We start from the raw sequence: 16447 nt of genomic DNA, 5'->3' as shown, positions 1-16447 counted from the left end.
CTCATATCCAGAGTGAGTTTATCAATGAGGGGGAGATAATTTAGTGAGTAGAGGTCCGGCAGCTTTTAACATCTATACTAAAGTTGGATTCAGATTAATATTAAGTAACTCCGATTTCTCGAAGTTCACCTTGAGACCTTCAACCTTACTGAACTTATTTAATTCCCTCATCACTCCCTGCAGTGATCGTGCTGGATCCGTTAAGGTTAATAGGACATCATCAGCAAATAATGATAATGTGTAATGAGACCCTCCCAAGTTGACCCCCTGAATATCAGGTGATGTTCTGATCTTGGTAGTCAGAGGTTCAAGATAAAGAGCAAAAAGCAGGGGCGACTGAGGGCACCCTCGTCTGGTGCCACATCCAATGTCAAAAGCCAGGCCATAACTATTGTTTACTTTTAACCCTCGCTTTGGAATGGTCATATAGGTGTGCTCCTAGACAATCAGCTGAACCTCAAAAGATTTGTAAATAACACAACTAAGGAATGTTTTTTCAAATTACAGGTACTTAAAAAATTAAAACCCCTTCTGCACTCACATGATTTTTGCCTGGTTCTACAATCTATCATCCTCACCAAAGTTGACTACTGTAACTCCTTGCTGCTCGGGCTTCCTGCTGTCACTATTAAGCCCTCCAGATGTTACAGAACTCGGCCACCAGGATCTTAACGAACTCAAAAAAGAGTGACCATATCACGCCTATCCTCTACAACCTCCACTGGCTCCCTATAAAATTTAGAATTCTCTACAAAGTCCTGACCATCATGCACAAAACCATACACAACCTCGCCCCAATGGACCTCACCTTCCAGCTGCGCCCTCACAACTCAATCAGACCGATTAGAAGAGCCTACCAAGGCACTCTAGTTGTCCCCCAAGCTAAAACATCCCTAAGGAATAGAGCTCTATCTACGGCAGGGCCTACGCAATGGAACACTCTACCATCAGACCTCCGACAAGACCCCTGCCCAATTTCCTTCAAGAAAAAACTCAAAACATGGTTATTTAGCTTAGCGTTTCCAGATCCTTCATGTTAGCCAACCCAACTCACCATAGCTTGTCCTTTCCCCCAGCTAATATGGTTTTTTGCCCGCAAATTCTTTTTCCCCCAGCAAATATGGTATTTTGCTCGCATATCCGCTAGGCACTCTTTAACCCTTGGTCATTGCCACTTCTCTCCTCTGGTCTTGCTCCATGTCATTGTATCATTTCAAGTCCAATGTACCTGATCTATCAACTTCAAGTTCTATGTACCTGATCTATCTACTGTTCATCCTATAGCAACCAAGCCCTAACTGCATAATGTTATCGAATGTTATTTAACTTTAATGTTATGTTACTCAGTTTTCGATGTTTTTCAAAGTTTTTTAACGTTATGTTACTCAAAGTTTTCGATGGTCCTTGTTCTCTGTAATGCTCTCAGGTGAGGTTATTGTTTCACTGTAAACCGGTTTGATTTGTATCCCATGCAAGAAGATCGGTATATATAAAAAAAAAAAAAAAAGTTAAATTTTTGTATCCATTTAATAAAATAGGGTCCAAATGCCAGTTTTTGCAAAGTGAGAAATAAGAACGGCCAGTGAACTAAATCAAATGCTTTTTCAGCGTCGATGGATAGTAACACCGCCGGTTCCTGTTCCTTGCGGACCCACCACATGAGGTCGAGCACCTTGCGAATATTGTCAGCCGCCATAATCCGTGGCACGAAACCGACTTGATCAGAGTGAACTAGTCCAGGTAGATATTAAGTCGTAAAGCTAAAAGCCTGGCCAAGATTTTAAGATCGACATTAATGAGGGCGATCAGTCTGAAAGAACTATATAATGTAGGATCCCTCCCAGGCTTGGCGAGCTCTGTAATACCAGCCACATTTGCCTGTGATCCAATAATTCCATCTTTCTGGAGGCCATTATAAAATTGAGCCAGCGGTTCTGCCGCTGTAGTAGCATATTTTTTATATTAGGCCCCAGAGAGAACCCATCAAGGCCAGGTGATTTACCCAGCTTAAGAGATTTGATGACACATACTACCTCCTCCGCTGTGATAGGGGCCTCCAAAGAGTAGTGTTGTTCTGGAGTTAGAGAAGGTAAATCAAGATCACTCAGGTAGTCTACAATGTCAGACTGTTGGATATTCATCTGAGCACTATATAGTGTGTGATAGAAATCGGAGAAAATATTCCTAATCTCCGAGGATTTTGTAAGAATGTGCCCTTTATCGTCTTTGATTTTAGAAATATTATTTTGGGATATTTTAGTTCTCAATTGTCGTGCCAAGAGGCGGCCTGCCTTATCTCCCCCCTCGTAATATACTTGCTTAGTGATAGCCAGTGCATGTAATACTTGATTATCTAGCTGATATAGAGTAGATTTCAGCGCTAATAACTTTTGATAACAACTATGCGATTGAGTTCTCATATGTTCCCTGGTCAGGTGAGTGATCTGAGCTAGAATATCCTCTCTGGCCTATAACCGTTTACGCTTGCACATCGCTGCCCTAGAGATCAATAACCCCCGTGCTACCACCTTTGAGCACTCCCAAAGGGTGCCAGAAGTAACCGTAGGGTGTTGATTTAATGCAAAATATTCCTGGAGTTGTAAATCCAAGTCCTCGACAAAGCGGGCATCTTGCATTAAGGACTCATTCAGTTTCCAAAATCTGTCTCCCGCATCCCTATTACCCATATCTACCTCCAACCGTATGGGAGTATGATCAGACCACATGATGGTCTCTATTTCAGCTGCACGGACCTGATTACTCAGTAAGTTATCTATCAAAAAATAGTCAATGCGGGAAAAGCTATTATGAGGTGGAGAATAAAAAGTGTATGAGTGAGATTTTGGGAAACGATTCCACCAGACGTCCATGAGATGCCAATCCTTCATAAGCCCCCTTAGGTGGCTCCTAGCTCTGGGGGAGATGGACATGGATGCTGTGGAGTTATCCAGCTCCTGGCAAAGCGTGACATTAAAGTCTCCGCCTAGAATTATGGAGCCCTCTGCGTGTTTCAGTAAAAGGTCTTGGATTACCTTCCAGAAGGCTTCCTGTTCCCTGTTGGGAGCATAGATGGAGACCAGGATATAGACTTGAGAGCTCATCCGGATCTTTAGCAGGACAAACCTCCCTGAAGGGTCTGTTAAATGCGATAAATACTCAAACACTAAATGGGCTGAAATCAGAATTCTAGTGCCTGAATATTTAGCTTGGGGCCCACTCGCCGCTAAATAAACATGAGGGTAGCCCCTGCAGACCACAAGGTGCTCATGTCTTCTCTTTAAATGGGTCTCTCGTATATACGCTATATCAGCTTTATACAATTGCAACTCCTTTCTAAGTAGAAAGCGCTTTCTGTAGGTATTAAGACTTTTGACATTTAATGATACTAAGTTAACCATGAGAGGTGAAAACAAAAAGGAATTCCCCACTGAGACCTGCTTACATCCATTAGGAGAAAGGTAGATAAAGGCATCAGGAAAGAGTGCAATCCTGAACATGAATACCTGGCTTTCGGACAGTAGACTAGAATCTGAAAATTATTTAGATACATTTCCATCTGTACCCAAACTCCAACCCCATATATACTTGATTCGCTAACCACCCATCGCGAATCGGAACCTTGGGGTGCATACTATGCAACGCCTGTAGCCCCCAATCGACTGCTCCCTTTCCCTAAACAGTAAAACAGTATTGCCATGAGGTATTTTTTGCCATGCCATATAACTGCCCAGTCATTTGTAAGATGTAGCAAATGAAGCAAATTAAGACAGAGATTCTACTTCACAGTATCAATTAGAAAAAGTCAAAAGCCGATATACCACTCTTCCAGACATATACATAAGGATGATCTGTACTCTCGTGCTAGTCCTTCAGCCTTTTTCAACTGGTAGTTCACCCTTCCAGGTTTGCTGTCTGCGGAGGCGACCACGGCCTGGTCCCGGTCTCCGCCATCTGGGGGTGTTGTCCGCGGGTGGAGCACGATGTTGTTGAGGGTCAATTTTGAAGGTAACATCCAAACCCGCTTGTCGGAAGCACTCGGCAGCTTCATCTGGTGTTCTCATTCGGTAGGTGATTCCCTTGCGCTGGAATATGAGGGCAAAAGGAAATGCCCATCGGTAGCATGTCTCCTCATTTCGCAGAGCGATGGCCACTTCGAAGCTTGTATCTTTTTTGTAGAGTGGAGGGGGCCAAATTATTATAAATAGAAATCTCGTGGTCTTGCCACTTCCACTGAGGATGCGATCTGGCATGTTTGAGGACTTCCTCCTTAACCCGAAAATAGTGAAATTTGAGAATTATGTCCTCACGATAGATACGAGTCTCCGGCCCAGGGACGTTGGACCGAAGAAGAGGCCCTCTGGAACATCAACCACTTGCAAGCCCGGGCAGTCAGATTGGCATGTCTACAATTCAGCCACAGACTTCAGGGTCGAGCGGTCCATATGATGTCGGACAACGCAATGACGATAGCCTACATCAACCGCTAGGGTGGAACAAAGAGCCAGCAAGTGTCACAGGAGACAAGCCTCATTATGGAATGGGCGGAAATATATCTATAGATGTTTTCAGCCTCCCACATCGCAGGAAAAGACAACGTCAGAGTAGACTTTCTAAGCAGAGAGCGTCTGGATCCAGGCGAGGGACCGGCCTTTCACGAGGATCCGACTCAATTCTGTCTTACGGTCTGACCCTTGAGAGGGCTCGTCTGATAAAGCAAGGATATTCTGCAGCAGTAATTGTCACCTTACTCCGCGCTCAGAAATTCTCTACGTCCCTAGCACATGTGCAGGTCTGGAAGCGGTGTACTCCCTCGGGCGGTCAAAATCCCACTAATTCTTGAATTTTTGCAGGACAGCCTGAATAAAAGTTTGGCCCTTAACTCCTTGAAGGCGCAGGTAGTGGCTCTCTCTTGTTTCAGGGGCAAGATTTATTTTTATTTATTTAGATTTATATTCAGCTTTTCGCACTTTTTTTCAGCGCTTCAAAGTAGATTACATTCAGGTACTGTTGGTATTTTCCCTATCCCCAGAAGGCTTACAATCTAAGGGGGTCATTTATCAAAATGCGATAAGGCGTTTTCGCATGCATTAAGGGCTTACCGCATGCGAAAACGTGTTTAACGCATGCGATAGCACCATATCGTATGGTGTGATGCAAATTCAGAAAATAGGAGCAGTTAGGGGCGGAGAGTGGGCAGGGTTAGCCTGTCTGCGAAGAGCTATCGCACAGCCGTAACGCCGATTTTTAACTACACCTCTTTGAGGTGCATTAGGCTCTGCGATAGCTGCCATGACTGTGCGGTAAGGTTTCATTGCCTTTTGTGATGTCTCCCGTAAGGCCTATTTGAGGTGAATTGAAGGGTCCAGAGCTGTGAGAGAGCGAGCGCCTGCCTGACCACAATGTCATCCCCATAGGTAGGTATTTGTATCCCTATGGTAGGCCCACCTAGTAACTCGAGGTGGGGTTTAAGGTATGAGTGTAGGGGGTTAGGGGCCACTTTGACATTCTATGTGATACATACGAACAGAACACTGGTCTCTTGTGAAGACTTGATGACCTTCGGAGTGAGGAAACTCACTCCAAGATGAGATTTGGGCAGTGTTCTCTCCACCTAGCTTGATGGTTACCCAGGTAGAGAGTCCATCAAGCTAGGTTGAGAGAAAACTGCGCGTATCTTATAAAATCCAGCGTACTTTTGTTTGCGCCTGCTGTTCGTTTGAAGATCTGCCTCTAAGTTTACAGAAAACCTAAATTAAATAAATGTCTATTACTGAGATTTGTCAGAGTTGACCAGTTGGGTAATTAATGAAGTCTAGTTCTATTTCTTCTCATCACTTTGTATGTTATCTATCAGTTTATTACAGGAATTCATGTTTTTTTAAAACATTTTATAAGTATAATACATCTTTTGTGACACATTTGTGTCTTTTTTTTTTTTTTTTTTTTATAATGAATAACAGGGAGATTTCATCAGTGGGAAATATATGTGTTTGCTCTGTGAAAAGGAATTTGTGTCCGAGAGTGGAGTCAAATATCATATCAACACTGTGCATTCTGAGGTAAGGGGGATCCCCTCTAGGCTTCTGAACTGAACTCATATCTTCAAGTAAGGAAAGACTTCCCATATCCCCTTCCTCCAGGGCCTTTCTTTACCCCCACTTTTCTGGTGATCTAATTTAAGTAATACCATATATATATACTATTTTTTTCTCTCATGTCTTATTTATTAGCTTTTATATACCGACATTCGATCGAAATATCACATCGGTTTACATATAACTGAACAAATAAGGCAAGGTCTGCTTATTTTACAATGTAACATGGTAACTTGTATAATAGTTAAAGAGATAAATTTATATTATAACATTACAACTTTGTAACTTGGGAATATAGGTTATAGATAACGATCTATATAGAGTCTTAGAGTGGTTAATTGGAGGTAATATTTTTGAGAGATAGCATTTAATATGTGGCAATGGGAGGAAGGGGGGAGGGGGATGGAGTGTGGGGTATATACATTTAAATAATTAAATACGGGGGGGCTGCTGGGTGGGTTAGATTGGGTAGGTAAAAGAGGTTAAGGGGGGTTTCATTTTAGAGGCAGAGTTGAGCCCAAGAGGGCTATGTATCTGGCGGGAAGGCTTTTCTGAAGGGCCAAGTTTTGAGTTATTTTTTGAATACTTGGGTGGAGGATTCATTTCTGAGACAGGGCGGGAGGGAGTTCCAAAGTGTGGGGCCAGCCACAGAAATGGCTCGTCTTCTGGTAGAGGTGAGATGGCGCCGTTTTGAAATGGTAGAGGTGAGGTACGTCTTCTTGAAATGGAAACTTTTTTTAACCACCTGATATTTTTTTTCCATGCAGGAATGGTTTGTCGTAAACCCTAAATCAACCAAAAGTTTTGAAAAACTGATCGAGATGCAAAAGAAAGTTGCTAAATATAAGACAAGAAAGAACAAGCCAGCCGCTCAGAACAGACAAACTAAAAGTACTGGAAAACTAATGGAAAATCATTCTATAAATAAAACTCCAAACAGAAGCAGAAGTAATCGGAGTAGGATGGGTGTGAGAGTGCAGCTGCCTGAAAGCAGCAGCATGTGCAAAAGTATTGGGGTGAGAGAGAAAGAAGAACTAGGAAAGGGGAAAGAGCCAGTTCCAAAAGCCACAGTGATGAAACCAGAAACTTCCAAAAGTACAGTACCAAAACCTGAGACTTCCACAGCCACCATTCTAAAACCAGTGATCACCACAGCACAGAACCCAAGAATTCACAAGTTCAGACAAAGAAGCACAAGGTCGGAGACCTTAGCACTGAAATCTAAACCTCACACAAAGCAGCACAGAAACCAGTATAATGAAGGAAAGGAGAAACCCAGGGCAGGTGGTAGTGTAATTCGGAACCAGGAATAATGAAGTGGGGAACGCATCCTCATATGCCATCATCTTTATGGGTAACCTGGATGAGTACCTTTTTTTAATAGCAACTATTTAAACCTTTAACATAATTCCAATACATAGATGACATTCCTCAACTTGACAGAAAGTGAATACTCATTTAACAAGTTTCACAAGGACTTCAACAACTGCTACACTCCATATAGCTCAACATGGAACACTCTACTGTTAAGATCAACTTCTTAAACACCAGAAGTTCAAAAGAAGATCACATAGAAACTGCAATCTAACAAAAATACCCCACAGACTGTCCCAAATATCTACACAACTCTAGCTTCCATCCCAGCCATGCTAAGAATTTGGTAATATATAGTCAAATTATCCTTCCCTGTACGTACCAGGATCAGTCCAGACTGTTGGGTTATGCCTCCCTTCCAGCAGATGGAGTCAGAGAAAAGCTGAAAAGCACCCCCTAGATAACCTGGTGTGCTACCTGTGATCCTTCAGTATATCTCTGACTCCAGCAGATGAAAGGGAGCATAATCTACGGTCCTGATCCTTGTCAAATTATTTGCTACCTGGGTTAACAGGTTTGATTTTTGGGATATTCCTTTGGCTAGATCAATCTGATTTCAAAACAAAAAAAAAAGATTAAAAAAGTTAAGGTTAAAAATACCGTCAGCAACTTGTGAGCATCCTAAAGGGCAGGCAGGGCAGGGCAGTACCCTAATGCCATTCTTTCCCGGAGATAGTGTTACTGCCCGGTGAGTTGGGGGGGAGTATTAATCGGTGGGTCGGTCACTCCCCCCCCCCCCCCCCCCCCTTCATCCCAGACGCGATACCTTTCCTCTGGAGGGTGCTGTTTTAATTCAGGGAAGTTTTTTCTTTGCCCCTGTTCGCTGGCTGTGTTTAAAAAAAAAAAATAGATAGCAACGATAAATAAACCAGCCCTTACTTTTACAAGCTGTTCTTCAGCACTAGCCTGCTGTCTCTCCCGGGCCTCCGGAAGGGGTGGAATCCTTCACTCAGCTGCCTTCTCTTATTTCACATGCTCGAAATGCCACGTGTTCCCTGTACGTACCTGGATCAGTCCAGACCATGGGTTGAGCCTCCTTTCCAGCAGGTGGAGACAGACCAAAACTGAAAGGGTATCCTATATGAGTACAGAGCCTACCCTGTAGCCCTTCAGTATTTGTCTGTCTCCAGCAGGTGGAACAGCTCACCCTGTGGTTCCCTGTTCACTTCTACTTGTCCCTTCTGGGCGTTTTTTCCTTCTGTGTGTCTATCGTGTTTGGATCAAGCAAGTACTTCTGAGTTATTGTTTAAAAAAAAAAAAAAAAAGTGTGAACTCTGGATCTTTCACAGGAGACAGTCCCTGTCTCCTCACTCTTGCGGGGGCCTAGGGTGGCTTGGCCCCTTGTTTTATATAGCCTAGGCTCCCTTTTCCTGGTGATCCTCTGCTGCAGGGGTGAAAATTGGTGGTGCCAGTCACTCCCCCTGTTCAGCTCCCTCTCTCCTTCTCTTCTGTACTGCTCTCCCTTCATTGGTATCCATGTTTGTGTAGCTGCTGACAGGGACATTTGTAAAAAAAAACAAACCAAAGACTAAATAAAAGGTGATTTTACCTAGAGGAGTCCCTGATAACATTAACAGAAGGCTCCTGCCCGCCTTACTTACTTTTGCAGCTTGAGAGAGTGAATTGAGTGTGCACAGTTCATTCTGTGCCTCCGCTCCTTCAGCACTGGCAGCTCAGCTTATCTTAGTGCTGCCCCTCCCCCACCCAGCAGCCATGTCACCGATCTCTGATGTGTTTAGACTGCGGGGATGCCTCGGTCAGGCATTCGCGGGAGGGGCTCTGTTCACGCTGCCTACCGGGGGGGGGGGGGGGGGTTCCTCCGAGGTCCCACTGCCCTCCGGGACCCGGCCAAACGTTTTCCCCTGCCGTTCCCGGGCTGTCAAACCGCGGGGACAGTGGCCATTTTGGGTTTTTCTCCGGTTTCTTTATCGGAGCTCCCTGAAGCTCCTGACCCGATTTTTTTTTTTTTTTTTTTTTGGGTACTCCCCCTAGAGGCAGGCAGTTGAACCTGCGGTTCTCTAGCTTTCTCTGTTTTCCACACTGTGGTGATTTTTCTTTCTCCTGATTATTTCCAGGATCAAGCAAGTATTGATTAATCTCTATATGTTTAAAAAAAAAAAAAAAAAGAATTTGAGGGAAATCAAACTTCCTGTCTATCAGGTCTATCCAGTAAAGTGCGGCCGCGTTTACCCCGCTCCTAACCCGCATTCTACTCACTTTCCGGCCGCGTTAGCCCTTCCTGCGATCCCGAATCCCCTTTAACCTACTCCTACCGCGTCCTAAAATCCCCGGGCAACCCCTTCCGCACGCGGCATGTATATTGCATGCAAACGAGCGAATTAGCTATTCCCTAGCATCCCGTAACCCGCGCCCCGACTTTCGCTATCTTTCCCTGCCGTTTTGTCGCGCGTTTAACCTGCTACCTTACCGCCTACCCTTACCCCTGCGGAAGAGGCAGGGGTAAGGGTAGGCGGCAAGCTTTCCCCCAGCCCCCGCTCACCTGCCCCGGCCGCGATCATGGGTGCCGGTCTCCGGGGCAGCCCCAGTCCTCTCCCCTCCTCCCGAAGCAAAAAAAAAAGCGAAAAAAACGTTGCAGCCCCCTCCGATGTCCGGAGGGGGCTGCAAAAAGTAAGTCGCTTCGCCGCTTCGTACTGCCAGCCCCTTCTTCCCTCCTCCCGGAGCAAGGCTGCTTTTTGCGCCCTGCGTCGGGAGGAGGGAAGAAGAGACACTGACAGTGTGAAGCGGCGAAGCAACTTACTTTTTGCAGCCCCCATCGGACCTCTCCTGCCTCCCGCTGCGCGACTTACTTTTTTTGCAGCCCTCCGGCCATCAGCAGGAACGGATCGTGGCTCCCCTGCCTCCCGGCGAAGATGGATGCCTGCACGGGGGAAAGCGGCCCCTGTGCGTGCAATTGGCCGCTCAAGACGTGACGTCACGACGTTTGGCATCACGGCATGTGACGTCACGTCTTGAGCGGCCAATTGCACGCACAGGGGCCGCTTTCCCCCGTGCAGGCATCCATCTTCGCCGGGAGGCAGGGGAGCCACGATCCATTCCTGCTGATGGCCGGAGGGCTGCAAAAAAAAGTAAGTTGTGCAGCGGGAGGCAGGAGAGGTCCGATGGGGGCTGCAAAAGTAAGTTGCTTCGCCGCTTCACACTGTCAGTGTCTCTTCTTCCCTCCTTCCGAAGCAGGGCGCGAAAAGCAGCCTTGCTCAAGGAGGAGGGAAGAAGAGACACTGACAGTGTGAAGCGGCGAAGCGACTTACTTTTTGCAGGCGTCCATCTTCGCGAGTAGCTGGAGGCAGGAGAGGTCGTCCGATGTCCGGAGGGGGCTGCAAAAAGTAAGTCGCTTCGCCGCTTCGTACTGCCAGTCCCTTCTCCCCTCCTCCCGGAGCAAGGCTGCTTTTTGCGCCCTGCTTCGGGAGGAGGGGAGGGGGGACTGGCAGTCCCGACTTCCTGGTATCTGTCATTTCAAATGACATTTGAAATGACAGATACCAGCGTGGCGTGAAGCGTTAGGCCCGCACACCCAGGATACTGTATAGGCGCTCTATCCAGTAAAATGGGTTGCGCGGGCCTAACTCTTCACGGATCCTTCTTAGACGCGGTTTACATTTGCATGAAATTATAGTTCAGGATCGAGCGGTAGGTGAGCTGCACTGTGCGTGCGGCAACCGCGGGTGCGCCGGGCACTAACGCAGCTCTTCCTACCGCTCGGTACTGGATAGACCTGTATGTGAGTCAACTCTGTCTCACAGCTTTTACAGGGTCCCAGGGGGGATTTTCCGCTTGAGTAGTCACTCCCCCTTTTCGCGTCTGCATCAGGTCTTTTAGCAGAGAGGCTCCCATTCCTCTGCTTATTTCTTTGGGGGGGAAAAAAAAAGACCATCAGAGGCACAGCTTACCCACACTTTTCATTGCAGGCTCCAGCATGGTAAGCAGCCGGGGAAGTGATTACTGTTGGTCCAGTCCCTCTCTTCACTCGTGTGTGTCTAAGCACTGTGTTAAAACTTTTTTTTCTTTTATGGTCAGCCACAATCCAGAACTCCTGCCCACCTGAATCGCCGCGTTTTTGGCCAATTTCGTGTTTTGTGAGCCGTTTTTCCCCCCCCACCATGCCGTGGCCATCCTGGTGTATAGCATGTGAGGAATCGGCCGCGCGGTTTTCTAGGACTGTAATTTGCACGAGGTTCCTTCCAGGCGGGTTGGGCAGCTTTTTTTTCAGGGTCTGCAGCAACAGCCAAGCCTCGTGGGGCTCAAACATGTCAGGCTCCGCAGGAGCTCAGACCTGGTCTTTTCTCCCTCAGTGCAGGGATGGCAGCCATCTTAAGCAAGTACATGTCTTAAGCACATGTCATGCAGCTCAGGCAAGGGCTGTGGGGGAGGGGGAGCTTCCTCCAACATTGTATCCAGTCCCTGCAACTCCTGATGAGAATGCAACTCAGGATCAGGTTTTTTTTTTTACAGGAGGACCCTGCTTTTCCAGATCAGGATGCTGATTCTGTTTCCTTTTCTTTAGATTTTGTCCTCCTTATGCATAAAGCCTTCTTGGCTCCCAGGTCTCTGCAAGGTGGTGCCTTGCCAGTGAGACCTACTCAGGGACTGCCCCCCAAGGTAGCCAAGCGTGCCGATGTTCCCGCGTCTCTAAGGGTCGCAAAGTTAAAAGGCACGGTGGTTTCAGAAGGGTCTGCCACTCCGGACATGCTGGGCAGTGCGGCTGCAAGTGCAGGAGCCTCTCCTCCCTCTCCCGTCGGGGGGGGGGGGGGGGGGGGCATGGATGAGGAGCAAGGGAAACAGGCTTCTTTGGAGGGTGATGACCCTCAGGTGGTACATCTGTTCCAAAGGGAGGAGTTGGAATTCCTGCAGTCCTGGCAGAGCTCAGGGTTCAGTCTCCACAGTCTGTAGCAGTCTCGTGCAGTGGGCAAACCTCAGCTGGGTTCAACAATTACTCATCACCCAGGACCTCCCGTCTGCAGAGGCGGAACAGGAAGAAAGGCTGGAAGGCGCGATTGTGTATGGGGCTGATGCTCTCTATGATCTCCTCAGGGTGCAGGATCTCAAGAGGGTCAACCAGGCCCTCAAAGTGCCCCATTTCCGGATGGAAACCCTTCAGGCGGTGATAGCGGTGGTACATCTTATGTTCTTATGTTCTTAAGTTTACTTCGGGAATAGCCACTGCTATTAATAGCATCAGTAGCATGGGATCTTCTTAGTGTTTGGGTAATTGGCAAGTTCTTGTGGCCTGGTTTGGCCTCTGTTGGAAACAGAATGCTGGGCTTGATGGACCCTTGGTCTGACCCAGCATGGCAATTTTTTACATCCCAGAGAGTTCTTGGCCTCATTCGATCTGACGGATGCCTTGGACGATTGGTTAATCCGGGCCAAGTCAGAGACCCCATGCTACTAGGCGGTGGACCGCGTACTCGCTCTCCTCTCGACCCTAGGTTGGATAGTCAACTTCTCCAAGAGCAATCTCCATCCGTCTCAGGTCTTGGAGTTCCTGGTGGCTCGCTTCGATATCCACCTCGACAAGGTCTTTCTCCTGGACTCGAGAGCTTTCAAGTTGATGGATCAGCTCCAGGGCTTCCTCTCCATGCCTCTCCCCACGGCGTGGGATTATCTGCAGGTCCTGGGGACCATGGCTTCCACGATCGACCTGGTCCCCTGGACGTTTGCACACATGCGACCATTACAGAGAGCCTTGCTGGCTCGTTGGCAGCCAGTATCGGAGCAGTTTCAAATGCAGTTCCCGCTTTCAGACTCTACCATCAGCGAATTACAATGGTGGCTTTCTCAAGCACCTCCTCTGTGGAACGGTTTGCCAGTCTCGGACCACGCAGGGGCACTGGTCCCCAACCCAGTCCCTCTGGCACATCAACCGCCTGGAGACCCGGGCGGTTTGTCTAGCACTCAAGGACTTTCTCCCTCTACTTCGGCGACGGGCGGTCCGGGTGCTCTCGGACAATTCTACCACTGTGGCGTACATCAGTAGCCAAGGGGGCACCAGAAGTCGACTGGTGGCCCTCGAAGCAAGTCGCCTTCTCACGTGGGTGGAACGGCACCTGGACTGCCTCGCAGCCTCCCACATAGCGGGCAACGAGAACGTTCAAGCCGACTTCTTAAGTCGTCAGCGCCTGGACCCAGGCGAGTGGGAGCTGTCCGCCATGTCCCTCATTATCGACAGGTGGGGTTCCCCGGACCTGGACTTGATGGCAACTCTAAACATCGCCAAGGCTCCCCGGTTCTTCAGCCGCTGGCGGGAACACTGCTCGGAAGGGGTGGATGCCCTGGCTCTTCCATGGCCGAGCAACATCCTCTGTACGTGTTCCCTCCGTGGCTCCTCATAGGGAAAGTGCTCAGACGCATAGAGCTTCACAGAGGCCCAGTCATTCTCGTAGCTCCCGAGTGGCCCCGCAGACCGTGGTTCGTGGATCTAGTCAACCTGGCGTCGGACGGTCCTCTTTGCCTAGGCCATATTCAGCACCTTCTCAGTCAAGGTCCTGTATTTTTCGACCAGGCGGATCGCTTCTGTCTTGCGGCTTGGCTTTTGAACGGCGAAGGCTAAGGCGGCGGGGATATGCTGAGGACGTCATCTCCACTATTTTGTGGGCCCGCAAAACTTGTACTTCCCTTGCCTATGTCCGGTTCTGGAAGGTATTCGAGCTGGCCTACTTAGAAGTGGGCGTTACGACGTGTTCGGCCCCAGTCTCGCTCGTCCTCCTGTTCCTCCAGCGAGATCTCTCTAAGGGTCTCTCCTTTGGCTCACTCCATGTTCAGGTGTCTGCCCTCTGTTCTCTTTTGGGAAGCCTCGATGGCCACGTGGTTGCATCTCACCCGGATATTGTCCATTTCCTCAAAGGGGTCAAACACTTGAAGCCACCGTTGCGTCCTACTTGTCCCTTGTGGAGTTTGAACTTGGTCCTTCGGGCTCTCTGTTGGGCTCCCTTTGAGCCCTTCGCCGTTCCACTCTCAAGGATTTGACGCTCAAAACGGTATTTCTGGTTTATATTTCCTCCGCCAGACGGGTGTCTGAGATCCAAGCGTTTATTTATTTATTTATTTATTTATTTAAAGATTCTTGTATACCATCGTTCATAATATACATCACAATGGTTTACATGTTACAAAATCATAAAATCATACTAAAATATCTAAAAGGTACAATAAAATGATAGAAAATAAAATTGTTAATCAATTATTAATAAAAGAACATAAAACAAAAGTAAAAATACTGTTTCTTTAAACCAATTAGTCCTTTTTTTCAAGATAATCAATATAAGCCTGTTCGAAAAGCCATGTTTTTAGAGCTTTTTTAACAGCTTTAAACTCTGACTCTAAACGCAATGCTACAGGCATAGTGTTCCAAATGCATGGATTGGCAATTGAAATGGATCGCTCTCGGATTAATATAAGATGGGCAGAGTTCACAGATGGAATTTGAAGCAGTCCTTTATTCGCCGATCTTAAGGATCTCTGCGGGACATGTAACCGGATTAGAAAATTCAGCCAGTCTGTTTTTTGTCCATAAATCGCTTTGTGTAGTATACAACAAGTTTTGTACTGTATTCTTTGTGTTATTGGCAGCCAATGCAGATTGATTAAAACAGGGGTGATATGATCACATTTTTTACAATTTGTTAAAACCCTTGCTGCAGAGTCTGTAAAGGGCGCAAAGTAGATTGTGGAAGGCCTAAGAGAAGGGAATTACAATAGTCTAAGGATGAAAATATCAAAGCTTGCAGCACCAATTGGAAAATCATTAACATCTAAAAGCGGTTTCAACTTTCGCAACACCAGCAATTTATAATATCCTTCTCGTAATTTAAGAGGTCAATGTCGCTTCCGTTCTGGCAGGGGTGCTTCCTTTGCCCCTCAGCAATCGGCAGTACGGTCACAGACGTGGGCGCATTCCTTTCGTGGCAGGCGGCCTCCACACACTGGTTCTTCTCAAGGTTTCGCCACTAACAAAGCTCCCCAATGAAGGTGCGCCGGCCCATTCCTCCGTGCCGAGGATAGGGGGACGGCTCTCCCTGTTTCACGAGGAATGGGTTGAAATCATGTCGGACCAATGGGTACTAGATATTATAAATCGAGGTTACGCTTTGGATTTTGCTCAGCCTCTTCGGGATCTGTTTCTTGTGTCTCCCAGTGGGGGTGCCAGCAAACCTTCAGGTGATTCTTCAAACCCTGTCTCTGTTGAAGGACCTGGGAGCGATTGTCCCAGTTCTGCCAGACTAATGTCGGACCGGTCGGTACTCCATTTACTTCATAGTCCCCAAAAAGGAGGGCTCGTTCCGCCCTATCTTTGATTTAAAGAAGAACACCTAGCCTCTTTCTTCCACAAAAAAAAAGACAACATCATGGCACGATTCCCATCCTCACACGCACCCACTAACACCCTACAATGCCAATCCACCGCTAAACTCTCCACATTTGAAACCACCTCATCACTAGAGATTACTTCCATCTTAAAAAAAATCAGACCCTCTACACACCCCTCGGACACCATCCCTACTAAGAACCTCCTCTCTATCCCTGGGTGCATTGCTAAACCGATCTCAAACATCATCAACCGGTCCATTGTTCTTGGCAGCATACCCAAAAGCCTCAAACATGCCATTATAAAACCCATCTTAAAGAAACCCTCCCTGGACCCCTCTGAGCTTGCCAATTTCCGCCCTATTTCAAACCTGCCACTTATAACAAAGATCCTAGAGAAAACAATCAACAGACAACTTTCAGATTGCATGGCCGAACACAATATACTCACTTCTTCACAATATGGCCTTCGCAAACACCACAGTACTGAGACCTTGCTTTTATCTCTCTCAGACTACATCCTTAAAAGCCTGGTTAAAGGCCTCTCGCACATCCTTATCCTTCTTGATATATCCGCCGCGTTCGACACTGTCAACCATCACATACTCTTGCAGCGACTCACTGACATTGGCATCTCAGACTCTACCTCACTGACAGAC

The 16447-nt window shown here is 47.2% G+C and overlaps 1 protein-coding gene across 8 annotated transcripts in view; it reads left to right on the top strand.

Moving 5' to 3' along the window:
• Window positions 1–8985, top strand: part of ZNF512 (zinc finger protein 512) — a 149523-nt gene extending 140538 nt beyond the window's left edge. For 7 of the 8 annotated variants that reach the window (XM_029596371.1, XM_029596370.1, XM_029596372.1 and 4 more), the window contains 2 exons: window positions 5961–6059; window positions 6863–8985. In XM_029596371.1, the coding sequence (XP_029452231.1) occupies window positions 5961–6059; window positions 6863–7408 (645 nt within the window). In that variant the 3' untranslated portion in view covers window positions 7409–8985. Of the gene's footprint in view, window positions 1–1608; window positions 1741–5960; window positions 6060–6862 lie in introns of all 8 variants that reach the window. The other variant, XR_003855733.1, reaches the window with a different exon arrangement.
• The last annotated feature ends 7462 nt before the right edge of the window (window positions 8986–16447 follow it).

Source organism: Rhinatrema bivittatum, chromosome 3 (assembly GCF_901001135.1).
Source record: "Rhinatrema bivittatum chromosome 3, aRhiBiv1.1, whole genome shotgun sequence".
Taxonomy (NCBI): domain Eukaryota; kingdom Metazoa; phylum Chordata; class Amphibia; order Gymnophiona; family Rhinatrematidae; genus Rhinatrema; species Rhinatrema bivittatum.
Note: the sequence above shows the minus strand (reverse complement) of the source record. Positions and strands in the feature narration are given on the sequence as shown.